The sequence below is a fragment of the Epinephelus lanceolatus genome, chromosome 3 (genome assembly GCF_041903045.1).
Source record: "Epinephelus lanceolatus isolate andai-2023 chromosome 3, ASM4190304v1, whole genome shotgun sequence".
Classification (NCBI taxonomy): Eukaryota; Metazoa; Chordata; class Actinopteri; order Perciformes; family Serranidae; genus Epinephelus; species Epinephelus lanceolatus.
In genome coordinates, this window is record NC_135736.1 from 17,761,935 (window position 1) to 17,788,479 (window position 26,545).

At 41.4% G+C, this 26,545-nt stretch overlaps 1 protein-coding gene across 10 annotated transcripts in view; it reads right to left on the bottom strand.

The window, feature by feature from the left end:
* Nucleotides 1-8,488: 8,488 nt before the first annotated feature.
* Nucleotides 8,489-26,545, bottom strand: part of add3a (adducin 3 (gamma) a) — a 133,143-nt gene continuing 115,086 nt past the window's right edge. For 4 of the 10 annotated variants that reach the window (XM_033625321.2, XM_078166020.1, XM_033625320.2 and 1 more), the window contains 8 exons: nucleotides 25,596-25,772; nucleotides 23,538-23,795; nucleotides 21,624-21,728; nucleotides 21,379-21,465; nucleotides 20,410-20,433; nucleotides 19,548-19,671; nucleotides 15,231-15,323; nucleotides 8,489-11,509 (listed from right to left, as the gene is read on the bottom strand). In XM_033625321.2, coding sequence (XP_033481212.2) covers nucleotides 11,259-11,509; nucleotides 15,231-15,323; nucleotides 19,548-19,671; nucleotides 20,410-20,433; nucleotides 21,379-21,465; nucleotides 21,624-21,728; nucleotides 23,538-23,795; nucleotides 25,596-25,772 — 1,119 coding nt within the window. In that variant the 3' untranslated portion in view covers nucleotides 8,489-11,258. The remainder of the gene's footprint in view (nucleotides 11,510-15,230; nucleotides 15,324-19,547; nucleotides 19,672-20,409; nucleotides 20,434-21,378; nucleotides 21,466-21,623; nucleotides 21,729-23,537; nucleotides 23,796-25,595; nucleotides 25,773-26,545) is intronic. The other 6 variants (XM_078166026.1, XM_078166025.1, XM_078166024.1 and 3 more) reach the window with 3 other exon arrangements.

Below are 26,545 nucleotides of genomic sequence, written 5' to 3' on the forward strand. Positions count from 1 at the left end.
GAAATAGGATGCTATTGATCTCCAATGGAGGATTAGATTTCCTATAGCAAAGGGATACAGGTCTCTTTCTACAATGGGTGGAGCATGTGATAGAGTGGCCTATATATAACCCATAGCAGAGAGTCAATATCTCAGAGAACAAATGATACTGTGGCTAAAGGCGATCCAGGCCACTAATTCCTCTCAGCAGTTGCTGCATTTGTCACATGGATCTGTTAATTGCACGAGAATATAAAGCAGCTTTCCATCTGTTTCCAGAGCTGAAGTCAGTGGGAGTTCCTATGTGGTTTTGTTTAAGGGTACTTCATGAGCATCACATCCCTGATGGTTTGCTCCAGCATGTTGCCACTGTGTCTATTTGCTGGTTTGTTGGATATTTTTATTCTGTTGTCTGCAGCATTAGTCTTTTGTAGTTCTTACTTGTATACTGTATTCTGTTTTTCTGTCTACAATACTATACAAACAGCACCTATCTAATGTCTCTCTGTGTTGCCCTTTCTCTAACTTTCCTCCAAATATGCTGTACAGACTAATGTAGAAGCACAGTAAGAATTTTCGGCACAACTTCACCTACTTGCAAGGTGCATGGAGAAGGAAAAACGTCTTGAAAACTCCAGCAACAGGTGCTGCATGCAGAACATTGTATGTGCTGCATTTATATAACACCTTTTTACCTTACCGGTCAAAGTGCCTTACAATCTGTCTCTCATTCACCGTCATACACCAGTGGGGGTGGAGCTGCCATGCAAGACACTGGTCTGCCTATCGGTAGCAACTGAACTGCCCAATGATGCTTCAACGTGTGGACAGGAGGAGCCAGGAATCAAACCTGCCAGCCTTTTAATTCTTTACACAAATTTACATCAGCTGCTCAGTTGATCGGTCTCTATTCTGAGCATCTGTGGACAGAGCAGTTGTGTCTTGTCAGACGTCTGTACTTTTGAAGTGTATTACACTGAAGCCACTGCCTTTCATAACACTGCATTGCAAAGTTGCACCAATCAATATTTTTTACATTAACAGTGGATCAAATGACTGCATGAAATGTGAAAGGTGCTGCTGGTAGTGATGAAGCCTCAGAGATTTATCACTTGACTCTGCTTTTCCTCTCAGATCTACTGAGTGTTTTAATGTGTTTGAAGGTTTTGCTCTTATGGACTGCAACTTTGCTGTTCTGTTTCTCTTTTACTGCTCTAATTAGCTTCATTTTGAGTGAAAAAGCTCTAAAAAGTAGCTGTAAACTATAGTGATGTGTGGGACAGGGTTATTTAATACCCACACCCACCTTTCCCATTATAAGAGCCAATCTATGTCGCCCCACCCATGAAAATACGCACTAATAAACACCAAACCTGACCCACAAACTGCCATCTGTATGCATTAGTAGCACAATTGTCAGGACTGAGGACTTACACAAGGACAGACACATGAACTGAGCGCTGTGTATGTGTTTGAAAGAAGGGTGGAAGGTGGACTATTGCACCTAATATTTCTGTTATTGCTATTAATAATTTGCTCAGAACGTTGCTTTGTCACTTTTTGACTCGATCGCCTGAACCTATGATACTTTTTGGTAAGCTTACTCAAACCCACCTAACCCATGGGTCAACTCATGGGACCTGCAGGTTGTGGGTTGATGTGCGCATCACTAGTAGGCCTACACTACCTGCACAGCACCAAACAGCAGCCAGACACAGTTAGTGTCTAGCTGGTGAACATCATGGAGCATTTAGCAGCTAAAAAGCTGATTATTTTAAAGTTGGAAGAGAACAAAAAACACTCTATAGAGAGAGCAAATACTGGACTTACATTCGTTGGATGGCCAGAAACACAACTGTAAATGTATGCTAATGTTGCTCTGTGTCTGCTGAATGTTTAAATAGGCTTAGACTGTTTCCTAACACACTAGCAAAAGCAACTTCATTAGAAGAAAATATGTTAATTTTGTGTTTATGGCTTGTTTTTGTCTCTCATGTAGCTGAAACAAAAGCATCCATTAGTACCAGTTTATTGGCAATTACTACTCAACCACACACTACTTATTCGTGATGCAAAATCACATCAGTAAATCAGAAATCTACTGATGTTTGTGAAACGTTAAGCTCAACTTGTTGATGCAATCAAATTGTCTCTGAAGTCTGCAAGAAATTAATGGTGTTTTCATCATGCTACTAGCTCTGAATGCCGAGTCCAACTTTAGGAATTCACACCACTGTGACATATCAATCACAAGCTTTTTTTTCCCTCTCACCATTAGGCCATTGTTGAGGACTCCATTGTGTCCCTCGCCCTTGAATGTCGATGCTAAAATATGGCACTGGGTTGCTTGTTGGGGGAGGAATGATAAAACACCAAGATAATGCTGCTCAGCAGATTTCCTTGTCTTGGTTCCCCAAACAACATCTATAATGTCGGCCTTCAATGAATTAAAGATTAAGGGGCCATAAGTGAGATCCTTACTGCCCCATAGCACAAAATGAACATAATACATCTTCAAGGATTTGATAGAGCAGTTTATCAATAAGAGTGACTCCACAAAATAATCACCCCCAACACACACACACACACACACACACACACACACACACACTGACTTGCACTTTTCACCCTCTCAGTTGATGCAGGGCAGTGCTATGAGGGCACCATTATGTACTCAAGCCACAAAGCCAATAACACAGCAGTATTATAATCACAGTATACTGCATCATGATTATCTTATCACGAGACACTTTTGCTGGAGCTCTGCACACAATGTGACTTAATTAGTTCTGTTGATTACAGGCCACTGGGACCTTAAACACTGCAGCCAATCTGTGCATGCAGAAAGAGACCAATAAAGGTTGGAGGTTATTTAATACCTAACCTGCATTAACTGATTTCTTTGGCCTTCTGTGGGCAACAGCAGGAACATGCTTAAACACAGTGATGTCTCTTTGTAAACTGATATGGTGAACTTGTTAGCAAACAGTGGCTTATTTGCACATCCAGCAGTCATGAATCAACATCATCAGCCATTCGGAATCATGCTTGTGGCCACCTGGCAAAGGTAAGTCCAATATTCACTCTTGTTTTTGGTCTCCTCTGACTCCTGAGGAAAATATCTGGCTGCTAAATGCTCCACTATAGGTGCACGCTACTCTGTCTTTTGGTGCAGGAAAGATGGCATATAGTGTGTTTTTAGTGCTGAAAATGGCTTCTCGTTATGGCTGGAAATATAGCAGCTTTAGTCTAGCACTTAACAGGCCATGGTGCTGGATGGTAGATCATGGATAGAGGCTTTAATTTAATCTGAAACCATCTAAAAACACACGCTCTCATGATGATGCATGGTGTATGAAAGCGTTTGCACCCAACAGCTTAGTAAAACATCATGAAACACAACAAAGGGTTAAGTATCAAAAAAGAAGAGGTCTTTCTGGTGAAGACGATCTAGAGATGTTTGATTCATGGCCGGTCAGCAAGTCTAGATACGCATTTACTATCTTCTCTCTCACACAGAAGACATCAAGGATGAACAAAATTTACCACCAGCTTGTGTGACTCGGTGTGTGTGTGTGTGCGTGAATGGGTGGGTGGTCCTGTGGGGTGTGCATTTGGGCTCAGACCTAACTGACCCCTTATGTTGTTTATCAGTCCTTAATTCATCCCAGTGGCATCTGGGCATCACAGCAGTCTGTGGTAGCTGTGAAACTTGGAGTGGTGGGGTGTCTAGTTGTGTTTGTGTGTGTGTGTGTGTGTGTGTGTGTGTGTCAGAGAGAGAGAGAGAGAGAGAGAGAGAGAGAGAGAGAGAGTGTGTGTGTGTGCATGTGTGAGAAAGAGTGTGTGCGTGTGTGTGGAGGGCTGTGAGTCCCCCCAAAACAAGACCTATCATGGTTTCCACACTCCCCTAGCAGAGCATCCATCTGGATGCAAGTAGGTTCATTGTTGTGACACTCACAGCGTGGTGCTGTCTGGAGAGGAGAGGAGAGGAGAAACCCCTCTTCACCTCCTTAATTGTGCTGAACATGACGCAATAGGATGGATGTTTGTGTTTGATGTATGAGTGTGTGCATCTGTGTTGTGTTGGAGAGCTTCAGTCAAAAACAGGACACTTGTCATTTGACAAAGATCTATGGTGGCCGCTAAAGTTTACAGCACAGCAACTGTAGAAAACACACACACATAATCACAACACCAACTTAACAATATATGCACAGCATACAGCCAAAGACAGCAGGACACAATGGAAAAGTTACAAAACAATGGGAACACTAATCCCTTGTTTTCCAGAAAGCATTTTTCCCCCATAGACCACCATTATAAAAAGACGTCTGTAACACTGTTGACAAGGTCAATAGTGACTGTTTTTATTACAACTTGGAGGTGTTATATTTGTAAAACTTTTTGTAAAACTCAGGCCGAGAAGAGCATTTTAAAAATCTGTGACATCATCACAATGTAAAGTCTATGGGTCAAGTGGGTACTTGTGGGCGAGGCTAGGAGAGACACACTACTGCACATATTCGGTGGGCTGCATACCGCGGAAGTAAACCTGGAAGCTAGGAACTTATTTTGGCGTCTAGTGCCAGGTAGGCAGTTCCACTGAAAAGGCACCATCTTGGCGTCCCGTATCTAGTTATTATTATACATCTATACATTAAATATGGTTGGTGTGTTCATAATTTTTTAGTGTACCCTAGAAACTTTCATTGTCTTTTCAGGGCCACCCTATAATCAGACCTATTCCTGCAAAATTATAAACTTAAAGGAACAGTGTGTAGGGTTTAGGGGGAATCTATCAGCAAAAATGAATTATAATATTCATTGGGGCGGCTGTGACTCAGAGGTAGAGCCGGTTGTCCACTAATTGGAAGATTAGCAGTTTCGATCCCTGGCTCCTCCAGTCTGCATGTCGAAGTGTCATTGGGCAAGATACTCAAAATTGCTCCCAGTGGCTCATCCCCCAGTGTGTGAGTGTGTGTGAATGGGTGAATATGTCATGTAGTGTAAAAGCGCTTTGAGTGATCGGAAGACTAGAAAGGCCCTATATAAGTGCAGTCCATTTATCATTATTTTATTTTAATAGTGTGTTATCACCTGAAACTGAGAATCATGTTTTTTTTGTTAGCTTTGAATTAGCCCTTCATATGTTCATAAGTAGCAGGTCCTCTTTCATGGAGTCCACTGTGTTGCACCAAATGTTTCTTAGGTAGCCCATAACAGATAACCACTGGCTCCAGAGAGGGCCTTTCGAATTTTTATGTTACCCGAAGGTTGCAATCTGTAAGCTCACTACTACATGGCACTAAATTCTACATACTGCACCTTTAAAATTTGTAATCAGTCTCTGTTTTTGACCAAATACTAGATGATTAACTTCTTTTGTTTTCCTAAATTGATAGATTTGACAGTACCCAACATAGTTCTAATGAATATACATTTTGCCCTTATCGTGTGTTCCTCTTTGCTGCTCTACAGGGAAGAGGAACACATTATGAAAGATGAAGCTTTATTGATCCCGACCCAATTTCCCAAGGGATCAATAGTTTCTTCTCTTATATTGTAATTTGTCTTCCTATATAGTACAGTTAAAGTGTGAACAACAAACCAATCAAATGAACTCGGCATCAGCACTTTACATCAGATATAAGAAGCTATAATTGAATGCACTGCTCAAACTGTCATTAGCACACTTCATCTTTCCACAGTCACAGGAAACACAAGTCACAGGATTGCTTGTATGCTTTTATTGTTCATATCAGGAACGTTGCCAAGTAAAGTGCTGTATACTGATATCACATTCACTGACACCAGGACAGGATTACAGTGTTGTAAATACTATATATGGAAGCTACATCTAGCAATATGTAAAAACAGAAATGATCCTACATGAAGACTTTCTCAAGACATTCTCTTCTTTCACTAACACACTCCCTGACGTGCGGATTTCAAGATTTTTAGCGTTTGTGTTAACCTGCTTATGATGCCATGTGGATGCCAGGAAAGTTTCCTTTCCTTAAAATTACATTCAAATAACTTTTTCCTCCAACCATTCAGGCATATCTTAAATTGTCAGCTCAATTATCTGGTGTGTAAGTATCCTAAAAAATATGATTTCTGACAGGTGTGGTGAAAGCTGAGTTGTATTGTTTCCCTCAGAAGAGTTCAAGTTAAAATAGGCCGAGGTGAGAAACGGCACATTTAAATTTTAATCTGTTCTAAAAAGAGACAGCATAAGAAGTGATGGGCAGTCCAGAGTGGACAGCTCCACCAATAATATCTGCAGCGGCTTGGCATCACAAAGATAATCATTATTGGAGAAAAAAATATCTTGAGGGGGTGTGTCAGACTAAAAACTGCTAGTTCTACGTCAACATATAAATATTCAGTCAATTGGCAGATACTTAAAGACCAGAAGGAGACATCTTACGGGGAAGTTAGCACACACTATCATGACATAGGTTTTGCATATTTTGTTTTGCATCTGAGGATATAAATGCAGTCAAGGCACATTGGCTGCTCTCATACACACAAAGTCCCCCAGTTGCTTGGATACTCGACTGGACAGTCCATGCTCACTGTGCAAAACAGACGCCATGTTGTGTCAAAGCTGTGACAGGTTTGAACCAGCATGAGACGGACATCCCTCTTGTGGATGGAAAGCGTGCAGCTGATTTGGGTATTAAGAGAGAAGCGGATTCTTTGGTGGTAAAGTGAGCATCTGTGGACACATCAGAAGGGCACCGAATAAAAAGTCACACCTACTTAAACAAAAACACAACAACATACACATTGTTTAAAGCAGTGGCTCCAGACCTCTTTTGATCATTTGAAGGGAAACTCCACTGAGCTCCACTGAGCTGTGTGAAATCTCCTAAATTTCCTAAAGTGATGTCATCTGTGTCAGCGTCAGTTGGGTCTGAAGACTCCAAGTTTGAAAATGGAAATAAATCTGGGGGTGTGGAGTTTGAAGAAAGTGAGCATAACAGACCCCAGAAGCTTGCTGGTCATCCCTGCTGGAAGATAGAGGCTCAAAGCTACATTAGCTGCTGCTAGCTTAACATACTGAATTGAACTGGCTGTGGTAGAGTTGCATTGTGGGTAATGTCAACATGTTCTCACTCCCAACTTGTCAAATATGGCTTGATCAGTGGTCCTACGCTTCAGACTATGACACTCCACAGTATTTAGCCTTCTGGCGTCACTTTTTGATGCTCAGGAATGGCGTCTAAATTATTTGCTCGTTACATGCATAGTGTCTTTTCAAAATAAACTTTCATATTGATAGGAGATGTAAGTTTCATCACAGAAACTACTTTAGGTTTAGGCAACAAAAATACTTAATAGGCTTAGAACGTTTTGACTGTGTAATGTAGTTATTAAACCTCATCATTTCACGAGACACACACACACTGGTCTCCAGGGTGAAAGTCCTGCGATTGTTTGACACATCCACCACCCCTCCCTTCCATCTACCTTGGTTTCTCGCTCTTTATACTACTTAACTGCTGTTGATGGGTTTACACTGGTGTTAGCTGAAAGCCCAGTACGTCTTTTACAGATGCTTAAGGGTGCCTTGAGAATCAGACGCAGATGGCCACTGACCAGGCTGCTGTATTTGACATCTGGGAATGAGAATGGGCTGGTAATGCAGGCCCCAAATTTTGTCTTATTTAAATATTTTCCAATGGGGTTAAAGTTATACAGTATTTTACAAGAAAGAACCAAAGGTAAGTCTGAAAAATAAAACTAAATTGCTGTCGCAGAACTGAGATCTTTCTCGAATTGAGATTTTTCTTATGCCTACCCAGTAACCAACTTGCAACCCATTGTGAAGGTCCCTCCCTAGGTTTGAAACCACTGCTTTAAAGAATACTGAAGAATTCATTACTTTACAGGTAAACAAGATGCCACACAGTATTTATAGTTTGTCAGTAACAAAATATACATCATATTGAAGGGTCAAATTTCTGGTAATGTGTATCTTCTGAGTACACAGCGTTTTGGAGAGAGACCTTCTTATACACGTCTGTCTCTACATTCATGCAGCGATGCATATCTCAATGTGTCAAGTGTCATTGTGCTCACTCTGCATTTCACAGCATGTCTGCTCAAGTGCTTCCTCTTTTCCTGTGCCTCTGTTATGATCATTGTCTCACTTGCATTTAGTCAATCGGTGCCATAAATGTGTCGCGACTTCCTGATGGAACTATTCACACAAACAACATTTCCATCTTTTAACATCATGAATAAACATTTCAAAAAAGGCACATTACTTTTTTCCTGCTCATTTAACACTGAAGTACTATATTACAGCATAGGTGCTCCTATTCAAAGCTGCTCTACAATACTGTAAATCATCATGAAAATGCAGCATTAAGCTTGTGAAACTATGAATATGTACACTTGATCATATACCTGTTTGAATCATGATAATGGTATAAAGGAAAATGAGTGTGTATGGATTATGCTGAACGCAAATTGTGATGAACAAACATGAAAAATGAGCTTCCGTTTCTTAAAATACAGTTTTATTTGTGAATTTACACTGATTAGCAATACATCTAAAAGCAACTCCATTAGATAACCATTTATATAGGATTTTCACAGGTCACAAAGTAGCTTGGCTCATTCTGGCATGCCAAAGCAAAACTCGCTCTTTTTAAAAAAAAAAAAAAAAAAACAGAAAAAAAGGTGGATAGAGAGGCATTAGTAAAGCAAGGTGCAAACAGTCGGAAACAGAAGAGGAGAAAATAAAAAGGATGCAATGCACATTCAGTTCATCTGGGAGCAATTTATGCTCATAAAATGGTTAATAAAAAAAGCCTAGTGCTCTCTGCAAACTAAAAGGAAAAAAAAAAAACGTACTGCGATACAAATAGAGGATGAAAAATAAAAAGAACTTCCCAGGAGGAGAGATGGTATGAAAGAAGAAGACAGTCTGAGTGATAAAAACATGGTGCGTTAGTGTCAGGTTGTCCTTACCCCCTGCCCCTCTCTACTACACACACATATGCACTTCCATTTCCAAACTCACACCTCCCTTCTCCATCTTCCAGTTGTGTGACCTCAGCTCTCTGCCCAGAGCCAAAAGCTATCGTTTAACACAGCTAAAGATGTGTCCCTAAACCCTCCCTCCCTTCCTCCCCACCAAATCCAATACTTCACATTGCTAGCTGGGATATTGGTACATCTGGTTAAACTGCGGGGGGGAGGATATGTGGCAACCCATCACACTTTGGCTTTGCAGTTCAACTGCGGGTCATCTGACAGTTACAACACGATCGTGTTTACTAGAGAAATTACATGAGGGGAGGCTTTAGAAGCTGAAATGACGATCGGGCTCGCAGAGCGATCAAATAAAAGTAAAAATGTCCATATGACCTCCTTATTATGTTCCAGTTCCAGGAGGAAATAAATGGCAAATTAAGCAAGAACTGTAGCTGCTGTGAAAGTAGCTACTGAGAAAAAAATAAAGTTTGTGGGAGCCTGAGGGGTGTCGATGCAGTCACTGGGGTGATTTAACAGAGGTCTTCTGAGGGTCCTTGATGCCCCAAGCAGGCAGAATCGCAACCCTTGTCTCATCATTTAAAACAATGGAGGAAAAAAATTACAATATGGCTTTAAAAACAAACACACAAACACACCAAACTAAAGATGTCACCACTCCACGACCCGTGATTCTCATTTCAGCTGGTGACTGCAGATAGTTTGGCGTTTCAACACTACACTTCCTGTTTTGTTGAGTTGAGAAGTAGAGATCATTTCTCACGCATGACACCAATGAAAGACTACTCCCTCTTTTCATTCGACTCACTTTCTGGGTCCTGACCTTTCTCCGACACCATGCCTCGCTTGCTACTTGCACAACTTTTTTGTTTTTTTTTTTAACCAAATACTTCACAATCTCCTTCACTGGTGAAACCACCTGCAACTAAAATGTGTTATATACCACAAGAAAAGTGCAGCACAATAAAATAAAAAATATATAGTTAAAAATCTATAGCCAACATATCCAGTTTTCATATATCTGTGTTATATAGTAAATTTGTGTACTCTGAAGATTAGAATATAATTTGAGCAATCAGGCATCACTACAGAACATAGTCAGCCATATAAATTCAGTTCTTGCAAAAAGAGAAAACATGCGTAACATCTGTAATTCTCTGTAAAAGCTTACAAATGAGTACAAAATAGAGTCGACTAATACCAAATTTGTGTTCGATAAAAAAAGATCAGATTTCATGAGATGACAAACTAGACACAGTGACGCTTCACTAAAATGAGATTGTTTCTTCTTTTCTTCCATTTTGTTTGGCAAAAAAAGGGAAAAGAAAACATTGAGATGAAGAGAAGATATGAAAATGCTACATAAATATTCTGAGTGAGTCAGCGGCTCTTTGAGATTACGTCAACTTAGTTGTGATAAACCGTCAGCCTTCATCCTCACTATCTTTGTCCAGTCCACTCTTTAACTCATCTTCTAGCTCAACCACAATCAGCTGAAGACAGGGTTTGTATCAGATGCTTGGAGAGTGTGAGAGAGCAGAAAGAAAACGTCTCTCACAGCAAAATAAATCAACACAAGCCCTGTGGCTGTTGTTTTTTCTGAGACCAGTTTTCCAGTGTGACTTCAAATTTAACATGGCCTCTCAGTTCCCTATACAGAGTCAGGTGACCAGAATGTAAAAACAAAACCTTTAAAGACAAGGGGATGTCTTTAAATAAAAAAAGGTTTAGTTTCATTTTGTGCAGTTGCACAGCACTCGTGTTGCAACCCAACCATCTAATAAAATTGGATTTTGAAGCAACAAATATGCGAGGTGGTTTCAAGTTCTATTTTCAGCCTGGGAAACAACACAGGAGGAGCCAGTTATTCAGGATCTAAATGGCCTCAAATGACACATTACGACTTTCAAGGAGCCCTGTTAGAGTACTGCATGAGTGATCAGGTGTGTAGACACTCAACACCCACTCAAGTCACCCCATATCTGCTGCAACTTTAATTTGTGGACCCACACGCCCATCCCAAAAAACATTCTCGTCTTTTTGCAGAAGGAGAGACATTTCTTTTTTTTTGCAAACCAATTAATTTTTTAACTAATCAATTATTCTGCCTTTTGCACATAAAACCTTTTGTTAAAAAAAAAATTCAAATAAAATTAAAAACATAAAAGGACATTGAAAAACGAAGACAAAATAAAAACAAAGACAAACAGAAAAGGTGGCTGCTGCCCCTCTCTTCTTCTTCTGCCTCGCTCCCCGCTGCCCAGCTCCTCTCAGGCCTCCGTCTTCTCTTTCTTTTTGTTCTTCTTCAGGAAGGACGGGGTGCGGAACTTCTTCTTCTTCTTGGTGTTCGGCGACTTGGAGGGCGAGCTCTCAGGGGACAGCGCCTCCTCGATCTTCTCTCCGGAGCGCACCGTGATCTCCACGCTCTCCACGCTGGTGGTCAGCTGGCTGACGCGCTTGGACAGCTCCTCATCCACGTCGCCGTGGTCGTCTTTGCCGTTCATCAGGCTCGTGTGGTTATCTGAGGGGAGGGGGGAGCGAGACACAGGTTAGATCAGGACAGGGAACAATGAACAAAGGAGACCACATCACTCAATTCAGCTTGACACACCCTATAAACAGACAACACCCACAACTAAGAAACAACCATATGGTCTGTGCCTGATATAACATCAGTGAACAACGTGTACTAATGTGGAGGAGTGGATCATGTGGGAGATAGTGAGACAGAGTTTGCAATCAAATTAACTTATGGAATAAATCAGTAATTTTCTTATAAAATATGTAAAAAGCACTGACGCTGTGGGTGTCAGGAAACACTTATCTCCTTTATGTTCACTGTAAAGGCCTTCACACACGGGGGGTGTTTTTGCATGTGATTCATTTACTCATCAATATATATGTTTTTGTACCTTTGGTTTGGTCATGAGCACTTTGACACAGAACGTGGATATTATGCAGTGAAAACAGCTTCTTTATACTTTTTTTTAAGGTTGAAGTTACTTTTTTTTCAAGCTTTTACACCTCTAATAAAGGATGCACCAATCACATTGTGCGGAGTAGATGTCACATCATAACCTTACCACAATAGCAACTGTTTCTAATTTGCATCTTTGCCGGTGTGAACAGTTTTGACTGAAAGTATTCGTAGCTGAGTATTTCAGTGTCATTTTTTCACCACTGCCCTGGTGTGTCAAGGCCTAAAGTCAATGACAAGCACAGACAATGCAAAATGAAGTCACAGAGACTGTCAGGGCTATGTGGACATGTGAAGTATAAATTGGGTCCATGATGTATGTCATGAATACACTAAACGCTTGAAAACAATAAACCACCTACATCAGGAAATTAAATGCTTTTAACTGATTTTGTCTTTGTATTTGATCATCGGCTGGAACCAGAGTAGAAATGTTAAAAAACAGATATAAATTGAATGGCCTAATGAAGCATCTTTCTGCTCAGGTATTACTAGTTTTAACTGCTTTAGTTTTTGAAACTTTAACCGGTATTTTTTTTATCACTATTTACACAAATATAGGTAACACTTTACTTGAAGGTATCTACATAAGGGTGACATGACACTGTCATAACTATGACATGACACTGTCACGAACTTGTCATAAACATTATGTACATGTCATAAACGTATATGACTGCTGTCATTAAGTGTCATTCGGTTTTTGTAATGACAAGTTGACATTATATTTGTTTGGGATGTCCTTATTATGACGACCTGAAATTAATCAAAGTGACGTTACCAGAAGTTGTCTTTGTCATGACAACTTGACATTAAAATTAAGACATCCTCTGGTTATGTCATCCTGATAATGTCAAGATGGACATCCCAAACAAATTTAATGTCAACTTGTCGTTCATTTGAGGCTTTGCTGTTCTGAACACACTAATACCATCTGAACTGTGTGTTGAACTTCCGCCTCACACAAAGGGACATGCTGTCCCAGTGCTCTACATATTTCATAACATCCCTGCGTAAAGCTCCAGTGACCTGATAGCACAGAGACTCTGTCCTCCTTTCACCTTAAAAAAAATTGGGGCTTTGAGCAGCGACCTACACCCTCTCCCTTAATGACTGTTCATGTAACAGGCCCGCTAGTGTCACATCTCTTTCTCTGGGCTGCGAATGCAGGTTAGAGAATGAAGGGCAGCGGCATCGTGTTACTGAACATGAAAACGGTGATGACTTCTCCTGTTATCTTCATCCGAGCACAAAAAAACCGACACAGTGCGACATTAGAAAGCAGCTCACACAACAACTGACCCGGTTTCAGTACATCTACTGTACACGCTGACCTCACAGCGGTGGTGTCAGAAATTATGGGTCCCCTGAGCCAATGTGCTGTCGTGGGTTAATTGTTACTCATTGTGTGGTTTTGCGTGTTTGTGCTGGAGGGAAGCTGACAGGAAGTCAATCCCATAGTGTCATTATTTACAGCCTGTAAGGAGGCCGCTGTGATCTTTGTCTTTCTTGGAGGTACACCAACTGGCTTCAAATGTCAGACCCAAGGTTAACTGTTACGAAACTGTAGATCCAAATGGAAGCAAGAGGCAACAATTCAGTACCCAGAAATCATGTGAGGTGACATCATAGCACACTAATGTTACCAACCCAGCAGGTCTGTGATGTTTTACACAAAGGAAAGAGACAGGGCAAAAGAACTCATATTGATGTGAACTCCTTTTGACAATGCTAGTAAGTGGTGCATTTAAGGACACTCCAGCATTCAAGATTAAGAGTTAACGTGCCCAAAACTTGATTTGCCTCCTTTAAAAGGCATAGTTTGTTGTTTTGGGGAAAAAAAATTATTTGGTTTCTTGCCAGGAGTTGGACGAGGAGATCGACACCACTTTTACGTCTGAGTAATGAAGACAGAGAGATGGTCTTTTCATAAAACTAGGCTGTCTTTGCAGTAGAAAGACATAAATACTTTTGAAATTGGTACTACGTGACCAGAGAGAACAGTGAAAAAGGACTGTGTCATATGCTTAAGAGCTCCGGCTGGTAGGTGACATAATGCAAACTCGTCCATTTGACACTATGGCGGTTGAATGGTAACAAACAACCTCCTATTACAGCCAAAACACATTTCTGAAAACATCTGAGGCGAGAAATAGGCAACACAGTGAAAGAATCTTGGTTTATATTTGATCAGCGCTGCTTGGCGACGCACGCTTCCCTCTGCACAGTGACACGGCTGGCAGATGTCGTTCGGTTGAAAGAAAATAGTTCCCACATGAAACTGCTCACAACAAGGTCTGTGGATTATCTTGAGTAACTGGGTCATGATTTCTGGAAAGTGACATTGCTGTTGAGTCTGCAAATGTTATTTTTTGGCACTTTGAGCACCACAAGCTGAGTGCCATCTAGTTCCATTATATTGGAGAGAAGGTGGACATCTCTACGGCCGATATCTCCAACACTCAGCAATTCACTCCAAAACAATCTAACTTGATAAACAACACTATGCTACGCTAGCTATGCTAATTGCCTGGCTCTCGCTCTATTCTAAACGACATAAGACAGGTATTGATCTTTGTCTAACTCATTGCAAGTCAGCAAAGTCTTCGCAAAATGTCAAACTACGACATCACAATCAAAGCCAGAAGACAACACGCAATAAGCCAACATGGACACTCTGAAAAGAACAATGTGAATTTGGTCTTCGACGTCCCTAAATGCACCAATAAGGAGAGCTTTCAAAAGCAGTTCGAACAAGGTAACAGAGCTGCTCCTGTGATGGATTTAACTATCTTAAAGGATTATTTACGACATGATTCTCATATTGTGCTGAAGGTAACCAGTGGCTCTGAATCTGTTTTTGTACCCTGAATGTAGAAATTATAAATGTATGCTTTAAAAAACTGTCAGCAGTAATGTAAAATAAGTGCCTTTAAGGTTTGCTTCATCGCTTCTGGCGAGTACTGATGATTTTCATAACCAACAGCAGAAATGTATTTGTGAAAAAAAAGGACAAATTAGGTTTTAAACAGACGGGACACTATTGCAGTTTCATTATGTAGACGGGTGAGCTTTTACATGAAAAATGGTTAGTGCAGTACAAACTTATAGCACAGATCAGTAGTTTAGACATTGCATACTGAGCTCTGAGTCCATTTCATTTTAATTTGCACTCTCATGCAAAGACACATCTGATTTTAAAGACACACAGCAAGGCAGTGAAGATCATTCAGACAAAGTGTCTCTGTCTCTGAGTGAGCGATACCTTCTTTAGCTGGAGTGCTTTGCGGGGACTGGGTGAGAGACAGAGACTGAGAGAGAGTGGAGCCGTCGTCGGAGGTTAGCTCGTGCTCTCCATCTGCAGGGAGGGTGGGGAGGGGGTCGAGGCGGGGTGAGGGACGGATGAGAGGATTGCAGGGTGGTGTAGAGGATTGAAGTAGTGGGACGACAGCAGGGGTGAGTGGGATGAGAGGTTGGGGAGGGGGATTTGGGATGAAGGGTCAGAGGGAGGGTGAGGGAGTGGAGGGAGGGGTTGAGAGATTAGTGGTAACACACACATGTTAGAATCAGGCCATGCACAGCTGTTTTTCCACAAAATTTCACAAAAATCCTTGTCTGTTGATTGTCAGGCTCTCGGACAGCCGCCGTTTGTTTGTTACATGATTCTCCTGGTGGCTGAGTGTGCACTGTAACGTTCTGTTGTGCCTTAATGTCACACTGACGGGGCAGACGCTCTGAACTCAGAGGCTGCAGGTTGGATTCCCAGAGCAGCTAGCTAGCTCCTTGCGCAACATGCTAACACAAAACATGCTAACAATAAGGCCATTTATTCGCTTTAAATATGTGATGGACAAAAATACAAAAATCTTTGGGCACTTTCACAGGAAAAACGAGGGAGATTAAATATATTAAAGCTAAGGCTGCCCATTATCTAATAGTGTATTTTAATTTTTAGCGGAACTGTATCATGATGAAATTGTTAGCCAAATTATATCATCAAATTTTTTGGTTAAGAATTAACAAGAGGAGCAATACCAACTTTTAATACACTTTATATCCTAAAGGCCTTTGCACACTGAGCCTGTTTTTTCGGATGCGTTTTTAAAAAAATCTGTCATCTGAAAAAAATCTGCACAGAAACCTTGCACACTGACTCCAATGTGCGACGCATTTCCTCCTTTGCCTCTCTCCACTGGAGTTACCTATCTGGCTGTCATCACTTCCTCCCTGTCTTTCATTTGGCACTGCAGCTGCACAAAGGGGCTGCACTGTCCTCCCTCTCTGTCTACACATTCTGTGTGCTGTCCACATCCTCCTCCTCCTCCTCCTCGTCATCATCCACCTGAATAATACTATCTGACCTGCTGAATGTGAGCCGCCACATTTTCTTCACTGACTCTTGGTCAGACGTCTCTGAAGGCTTCTGACAGATGCAAAGAACGCAGAAAATTGAACCTGTTCCAAAAATTTTAATGCTGGGCAAAAGTTTTGAACTCAGTGTGCAAACATGATTGACACAACGTGAAGTCGTTGACAATTTCAAACAAAAAATAAGGATTTAGCGTGCAAAGGCCTACTAAACAATAAGAATGTTCTTATTTCACATCCTACCATCATATTTTTTAAATTTCCAAGACTACCTTAAAGGAGCAGTGTGTAGTATTTGGTGCCATCTAGCGGCAAGGACTGCAAATTGCAACCAGCTGAAATTTCTCCCGTTTGCCAAGCGTGAACTCCCAGTTAGAATTACTTCAATTTTAATTGTTAAGGAGCTTTTTACTGGGCGCCAAATCATCTGCAGTGGTCTCCTCCTCTCCAAAACGACTGGACCAAGTTATTCAAAGATCTTCAAGGTTCCTAGAAGGTAGAGCAGTTTGGCTGCTAACTACAGTGGCTGATGTGAAAATGCGAAGGGCCCTATCTAGAGCTAGTGTGCCAGTGTTTGGTTTGTCCATTCTGGATTACTGTAGAAACATGCCACTGCAAAATGTTGGACGAGGACCTCCTCCTTTAGTAGATATGTAATGAAAATGCGACATCTTATTTACAGGTGATTTTACACCAAACAAAACATAATTCTTATTCAAATTCTGTCCATATATCCCCCTAAATCCTACACACTGGACCTTTAGGCCACTTCCTGGCTCTTAATGCATGAAAAATAACCGAGTACATGTTTTGTATCTCGTCCATGATAAAAACAGCTTTTAAAAAATACCTTTTGTACGTACAGATAATGTTACAGTGCAGCTCAGCATTAGTAGCTTCATTAGTTTTAAACACTGATTAGTATGAATGAAAGACATTCCCATATTACTTTAACACATTCATTGACACATTCAGGGTTACACATTCAGTTGGCTGACGCACCACAGTTATTCACAACAGCATTATAGAACGTGGTTGCACAACAGCCTGGTCTGTGCAGTGAAAGTGCTAATATGTTCTCCATCAGATGTTACATGCATTTAGTTGAGATCTGAGGAGTGAACTGTGCATTTTTCAAACATGGTGTGAGCTACATGAGTCCTGTCATGTCGAAAATTGCTAAGCTCAATTTAAGTGCACCTTAGGCAACACTTAAGTTTCCATCTAACAGCTGCAGTATACGCATTTCATACTCTATACGTTTATAATGATCACACTTTAACTTACAAAATGAATTTACAGAGTTGACTGAACACTTTCAATCACAGGCTAAACCTGTAAGTGTGTGTGTGCATGTGTGTGTGTGCGTGTGTGTGTGTGTGTGTGGCCCAGGCATATATCAGGCCATTACAGACGGTCTCCAGCTTGCATCCAGATTGGCCACCGGGGATTCGTGGGGCTGTGGGGGCAACAGTGTCATAGCAACGGGCTCCGCTCATGTGGCGGGTGTGAAGACCTGCTGTCTGTTCGGTCTGCCATCTTAGTCACACCGACCTCTCATACAGTACATGTACATGCACACACGCGCGCACACACACACACACATTGCACCATGTTTCATATACACATAAGGATGATCCATGTGGATGATCCTATAAACACTCATGACCATGTGCATGCTGATGTACACACACATGTACACCAGTATACACATTAATCTGGTCCAACATGGAGGGAGCGTATGCAGAATGGGGACTAGTGGACAACCCCCCATCACTATTTGTTCACTATTGATTTCCCCCCTGCCTGCCTGAAAGGCAGTGGGACAGAGGGCTAATATGATTAGTATTGACAATCCTGTGTGTACGAGCGTGTGTGCACACAAGGTTAACATGGATGATGGCAGCAGTAGAGCCTGCGGGAACAAGCCCTCATGTTAGGCAATATATAGGTGTGTGTTTGTATGTGATACCCCAGGCAGTGTGTTAGAATCCACTGGGATCACTGCTATGGTGATAATATGGATGTTTACTGCTGAGAGAGCGCAGGACAGACTCAACCTGAACAGTAATCAATCTGAAAGTCAAGATATGAGGAGGAAGAGGAGGGACGGATTTGCCAGTTCTAAGAAATCCTGATTTGGTTTGAACTCAGTTTGAAATCTGCTCCAGCTGTTTTAGTGGATTCTGAGCACTTGAAAATGTCAGATGGAGCTTGTTAACAACTTTAACAGACTTCAGCAGGACGTGCTCACATCTGGCTGTTAGGGTCTTGTCTTTGCTGCAGTTGAAAGTCTTTGAAAAGGAAAGAGAAAGCTCATGGAGGGAGGAAGTCACCTGGCACCAGCTAGACTGAGACTTTATTCTCAGTTCAAATCCAATAGATTTAACTCTCGGTGCATGTCATGGTCATGTCAGTTTTTGAGGCTGATACCAATATCTGGCTTATAATAGAAATAAGATAACGGTATACTGGATAATTTTGTAATCAACGAGTTGAAATACAGGATTGGGAGCAGGATTTTTTACAGTTGAAGATAAATTTTAATTTAAAAGATGGCAGCAACAGCTGCAAATTCAAGACAATGAACTAAATATGTAACTATAATAAATAACTATCAATCAAAGCACAATAAATTCAATTTAAGAGAAACTGAGGTTAAATGATCAATTAAAATACAACCTAAGAAACATATATTGCTGCGATTGATTTCTGATCTCTGATAAACCAAGATTGGCTGATACTTTTGACCCTGGTGACACATGAGAAGGCTCTAATACGAACAGCCAAAAATTAGAGCACACATCATTAACGACAGCAAAGACTTGCCACTTACTCAAAATCTTTTTAAGGGCTCAGATTAATCAAAACAAACTGTGCCTTACAGATTGATTATTGAATGACTGTTGTAAATCTGCTCAATAATGTGATGTTAAATGAACCTTCACAGATTGGGAGGATTGTTTGCTGCTCACATAAAGCTTTTGGCTACGAGGACGTCACTGTGTGTGTGTTTGTGTGTGTCAGTGTGTGCAGTCCATATGTCTCTCAGTGTGAGCCGGGCTCTTGTGGTGTTTGCAAGTTGAGCGTGAAAGAGTTCAGAATCAAATCCACACACCTATGAACAGTCATGAATTTACGGGCTGGTGTGTACTGTACGCGTGGGAGTTTACACGTTTGTTCGAGTGCGTGTTTCCATGTGTGTGTGTCGTACCGCTAAGGCCAAGTTGCCTCCTCTCCACGTTCTTGCAGTACTCCTTCAGCTCCTTTTCTGACAGCTCACTGAAGGGGTTGGGAGGCAGGGGAGCCATCTGCTCCTCCTCTGTGGGCACGTATGGCTGGGGAGGAGACAGGGAGAGGGGTGAGCATGGGCATTAGAGCACACACACACACACACACACACACACACACACACACACACAGACGAACGCATCAGAGCACAAATGCATGCACGTACAAAAAACAAATCCCTCTCCTTTTTCCTCTTCCTCTTAAACACACACACACACACACACACACAGTGTCTGAGAGGTACAATCATTCATTACAACATGACTACAACAGATCATATAAAGATAAAAGTGTCGACCACATCAAACAGAACTCATCTAATCATCAACTCCACGCAGAAATCTTCAACCAATTAGCCTGATAAACCCCAACATCTTTTTAACAGACTGTGGAATAATAAACACTCCAAAAGCATACTGATGGAGTTTACACTGGGGGCACCATGACTAACAAAACAAGTCACACACATGCACACAAAAACACACATTTGTGACACGTCTGCTCAGATTTTTGCTAAAAAATCTCTCCTGAAACCATCATGCTCCAACATAACATTTCATTTCCAGATCTCACACACGTGAAAACAAGAAGTGCAACTTTGTCTGAAACAGAATTATAAGTGGTGTAAATGAATTTAGAATCTTACAAAAACAACATTTATAAACACATGCAGTGTTTCTGTTCTGAACGGGCAAAAAGGTATAAAAAAACTCACAAAAAACTACAGTCAAATAAAAGCACCACTGCAAACGGTGACATTTAGAAAAACACTTGTGGATATTTACCAGAACTTTTATCTGCACCAGCTCCTTCAAGACAAGACACCAACCACAAAACCATCAGCATGGAAATGTCTTAATTTGATATTTTTTATCTTACGTTTTATGTGTTCATTACTGTCTATTTCATTCAGTCTTTCATAACTAAGTACGTCTATAAAACTTACAAGAGGTAAGGTTGCCAAATGTGCTCACTTGTCTCCACCTAGTGGCTGCAAGGTGTCATTAAACTGGCTGTGCTCTCCAGTGTACCACTGAGGCAGGTGATTAAAGCTCCATCACAACAATTCAGTGCCAACACAGGTGTTTTCACTTGTGTCTAATCAGTCAGAATAACTGAAAACACCTCTGAGTTATTTCTCAATAAACAAGTATTTAGGGAAATGTGTATTGTTGCTTCAGTGCAGCAGGGAGGCCGAATGGTTACAGACACATATACTGGATCTTTATAGACCATCTGCCGAAATCCTGAAAACTAAATGTGGAGTAAATGTGTCTGGCTCTGAAGAAGAAGAGAAAAAAATGTGTGTTATAATGTGTAAATTTAAAAAAAGGGTAAAAATGGATGTGAACTCTCCATGAAAATCTGATTTCTTGCTCTTACTTTCTATCATTACTTTCTGAGCTGCCCTCAGTGTCAGACAACTCTGTTAAAGTAAACAGGTGCCTCCTTCAGCAGGAAACAAAACACTTTTCTGTTAGGTGGGAACATCAAACTGTTAAAAGCCATTTGCATTAATTCAGATATTTTTTTAAAGTTTATTTTTCTAAAATTTTGTTGTATTTTTCGTATATCTCTAACTGTAGGCAAGATGATATGGAGCTCAACTACAGCCAAGTATAAAGGTGATCTAAAACAGGTCTTGGTGTCAGACCCAGTGTCTGGCACCAGTGTTTGAACAGATCTAAATCAGACTGTAATGCCAGCAAACCAAGTGAATTTAGATTTGAACATCAAAGAGAGCAAATTTTTACCCGTCGCGGTTCATCTATAGGGATGCCTGCAAGGTGCTGAGAGCGTGGTCCCGATGACGTCATATCAAAGCGGTTCTGCTCTCTGATCTGTGATAGGACAAAACACACGATGGAAGCTTTAGCAGTGACTTTGATTTAAAATTATGGACAATTCAGAGCTCAAATTAAATTGACTGAAACGCTGAAATGTGTACACCTTCACATGTAACACTGCTGACTGAGAGGAGAGAATAGTTAAGACTCACTTTGTTTCTCTTCTGCAGCACTTCAGTGGGGTCTGTGTTGAGAGGGACAAACTGATTGGGGTCCTCGATTCGGATTGGGGTTCCTGTTTCCTCCGCCTTCATCCACTATAGAAGAAGAGGAGGTGAAAACACGTGAGATCAAAACTATCTGCTCAGAATTACAACCTGACACAGTAAAAATATGTAAAAACCTCTGATGTGACTATTGAATGTATAACCCTATTTATAAAGCACTTTTTAAAAAATATCTATTCTATGCTTACAATATATATTTTTTTAAATATTAAAGTGTGGGATAAAAACTGAGGGACTAAAAATATATGAGCATCCAGCAGTCAGGGGCTCTGATAAAAACCTACTAGGTAGGCAGTTTAATTTTTGGCTTAATTGGGCAAAATTCCCATAATAACCTTTGAGCATTTTGTAATTCAAGTGGACTGAGAGAAAACTAGACTTCTGCACCTCCTCTTGTCTCTGTTTTCAGACTTTAGAAAGTCTCGCCTGTGATGGGAGACTTTGGCCAATCACAGGTCATTTTAGAGAGACGGTGTTCCTATTGGCTGTTCTACAAATACAGATGTGCATGTGCATCCCTTTAGATTCTGAAAGCTTGACTTAATGGTGGAGAGTCCTGCAGAGACAGTTGCTATCCCAGCATTAGCAATTGCTGCCTACACTGCAAAGCATCCCAAAAAGGAACACTGACTTATTAAAACGAGAGTCTAAAAGAGAGTCTGACTATAAATGAAACAAACACGTCAGTGTTTCAGAGATGGAGAGATAATGTTTCTAATAGTTTCGCCTTCTGCTAACCACAGCCAAAGGCTCACAGCTGTTTCATGTTCCCATTTATTGTAGCTTATTTTAGCTAGATCCTCGGAGAAGGACCCCCCAACCAGTAGCCACAGCAACCTGAATCCAGCCAGTGCTAGGGGACCGGACAGCCCCGACTCCCCACCGGACCAGGAAACATTCTGTGGCTGATGCTGGCCACCAGCCTGCTGTGACACCCAGTACTGGGGGGTTTGCACTGGCTGAATTCAAGCTACTACACCTGCTGACTGAAGTTCTGTCTCCTGTGCTAGTGCTTGCTCTCCTCCCAGGGAAAAAGTCCACAGTGGCGGAGAGACCATAGGGTAGCTTGCTAGCTCAGTCTTGTCTCATTTGTGGTCTGACGAGCAGAGACAGAAAGCAGGGCGAGGAAGGGCTGAGCCAATGAGCTGAATGCAACTGTACAATGAAAGTAGGATTAAACACGTCAATGTATGGGGAACACTTGGTTACTGCATGATGCGTGTGCATATGCCTGTGGATGTCTGGTGGGAGGGACTTAGGAAAGAGAGAGAGGAGAGCTGCAGGAAGAGGACATATTTTAAAATTTTGCCTTTTATGCCTTTTCTAGATTTCCTCCTATCCCATTTGTCAAGATGTTTCAGTTTTTGCTGCTGATTGTGCTCATTCGTTTTAACAACGCCTCTTCTGAACCATTCAACTCTGTGGAGGTGCAACATAAATCACTGGAGTACTCTTTTAAAGTCACTAAGCTAAATGCCTCAAAGATAAATCACATCAACCAGTGCAACTGATCCATAATGCAGTTCTCTACTCAGCCAGTAGATGGCAATATAGTATCAGGTTTTAAACACTGAGGAGCAGCTCCAGTCACAACAAAGCAGTCAACACTGACTGACAGTAAACTGGAGGATGAGTCAGGGCACTGTGTGATGTACATGTTGACCCTTTTCCTTCAGGTTTATTATTATAAGTCCGGATTCACATTTTAACACACAAACATTAAGAAAAAGTTTTACTTTCAAGAAGTTATGGAAGTTCAGCTTCATGCATTTATGAATCAGTATACAAACTGAAACCTTTAATCCATGTTTTTCACACCAACACACACACTCTGCTCACCGTGGTTGTCCTGCTGTTGTAGCGCTCCTCTCCGCCCTCCACGCTGACCTTGGTGTAGCTGTTGGGGGAATTGAGCCAGCGCGTCTTCTCCCTCTGCTGCCGCTGCTGCAGGAACTTGAAGGGCATCCTTGTGGCGCTGCTGTCCCCGTCCTCCTCGAACATGAATGCTGTGACCGTGGCGGGGATCTCTACGTCACTCTTGTGCCTGGGCTTCTCTCGCACGATGGGGTGCCTGTAGGCGTAACCTGTCCTGTAGCCCTGCAGCGGGAAACAAGGTCACATTAACAGTTGGGTTTTTTGATACATCATGATTTGTTTAGTGTTTACAGTCACCAGAAAACAAAACCTCATGGTTAAATCATACATTCCTATTTGTCTGCCGTATCTATGTTGTCCCCATTTGACTTCTGCTCCTCCATCCATTCCTTCTACAGCTGTAACATCCTGTTTACCCCATCAGGATCATTAGATGGTCTCAGATAATAGCTCACATGACAATACAAACATAATGATGCACTTAGTTTCTCATTTTTACACCAGTAGGAGCATAAATTAGAATTTACTCAGTGACTTTTCCTTCCTGTAATGCTGCTTGAGCTGCCAGTTTCACACTTAGTCGAATGGAAAAGAAAGAGAGACCCAGTGTTGTGACCGCAGGGTTTCTGGCAGCACAGACGGCAGAGCCAGAGAGCCATTTCCTGTCTGACCCTTTCTCTCTTGCCCCTCTTCCACTCACTCATCCCTCTCCTCTTTATCCTCATCTTTCCTTTTCTCTCACACTCCCATTGCTCCCCTCTCTCTGCAGCTTAAGTCTCACTGGGTCCTGCTGTTTTTCAGACATTTTTCCACACACGGCTTGACAGTGGAGTTCCGTTCTTTTCCGTTTTGTCCTTCTCTATTCATCTCAGAGTCATGGACAAAGTTAACCTTTCAACTTGACGTGAACCTCCTTTTTGAGACAGTTAGCAGGGCTGGCATGCTCTCTTCCTGCAACAGCCGATTTTTGTACTTGCTCAAATCAGGAACTTTGTTATAATTGTATACTGGTTGTGAAAGATGGATGGAGAGAGCAAGTGGTTTATTTTCTTTCCCCTCGTTCTCTTCACTGTGTCTGGGTCTTGTTCTGGCACCAACAGCTTATCTGATACAAATGTCGTGTTCATGAGGTGTGAGAGCAGAGAGGGATGACACAGAGCTGAGCTGTTCAGAGTCTCGACATGCTGCTGGGAGGCAGTGACTCGAGAGAGGAGAGCAGAAGAAGAGAGAAGAGGGGGACGGAGAAAGGTGAAAAGGTGAAGTGTGCGTGCGTGGGGAGGCACAGAGGAGGAGCAAAGACATTTAGCAAAGACTGACACAGCACTTCTCTGCGTGGTGATGCTAAATTATTATCTTTTAAATTATTTGCCCTCTTCACCCAAATTTCTAATTGTGCCATTTTAAATTCATCTCTCCTCCCTCTGACTGTTTCTGTCACCAGATTAATAGCTCTCAGTATCGCCAGTTTCCTCACATTTTCTATTAGTAGAGTTTAGGTTTCTGTAGGGGGCGCTCTTTTCTACTGTTTCCCAACAGTGGCCATCACCGTACATGTTGCTTCCTAGTCCCACATCAGTTCATTACAAATAAAAACAGACATGTACTATAAAACTACAGAGGATTTCTCCCACAGAGAACATTTAAAACAAATATAATGCATTCATGAAACGCTTATGGGTTGTGTCATTTTTTTTTTTTTTTTTTTTTTTTACAAAAAGCCAAACAGATGTTTAGTTGTAGGAAAATGACATCACTTTACAGAAGTGGTTTTGTAGGAAACGACCTCTGAAAGGCCACAATGTGCTGAGACTAAAGAAAGGAAAAGGAATCCTCTGTATACTTTTATTTTCGTGTAATTTTAATATTTGCCTCTGAGCTTATTTGTACAAAGATAACACACAGAAGCGAACAGTGTAAATCTGATCTAGTCATTTAACAAGCCCGAGGCTTTATGATAAACAGATGAGTGTTCTTTTCCTATCGTTGTGTTTGTGATCTTCTCACTTTGATGTCTGGACTCACCAGGTTATCAAGCATCCTCATCAGAGACTCAAACTCCAGCTCGCCAACCTTCCATTTGTACTGTCCGGCCATGCTGACGGAAGCCGTTGAGGCCAAGGCGAACACTCGTGATTTGTACTTCTCCTGATCCAGCACTATCAGGTTGTCCACACCGCCAGCACATGAGATGGCATTCACCTAGAATGACAAAGTAGGGACAGAAGGAGAGGAATATGAGCATCGACTGCAGACTGATGGCTCTTGATGCAACACAAAACTGACACAAAAAAGCCTCTCTGTTGCCAAACATCTGTAGCATTAGATCATCCACCTAAAATAAGAATACGCAGACTTCCTGACTATTTTCCACGCAGAAGAAAGACGTCATTCACCAAAATCAAAATGAGATGCCCCTCAATCTACAGCGACCACAGCACCAAGGAATATACAGTACATGGCATACAGCAAACATGGTGGGGGGATTTATTTATAGAAATTAAGCTGGGCTTTGCAGGATGGATTAATGTTTTCTTTTGCTTGACCGGGGGAGAGTCAATCAGGAGATTTGGTATGACTGTTCCAGCCTGGGACACAACGACGTCTCTAAAATCCTCCGTACAAGTGAACACAAAGACATGCAAGGGTCCAACAGCAAAACAACCAAATAAATCCCACACACATCTCTAAGCATTGATACATCATAGCATCTCTCACAGCTCTGCCACTGAACACAAGTGATGACATGTCAAAAAAGTATGATAGCTATATCTGTGGATAAAAACACGGTAGTTATGTGACCCGTCTTTGACATCATCATGGGATTCCTGATGTGTTCCTATTAATAGACTTTAAACTGAATATTATTCCCCCATGAATGGTATACCAGCAGCGAATATTGTAACAATATGTTTTACATACAGTTGAACAGTCAATGTTTATGTCAAGCAGGTTACGTTTGGATTCATACTGCT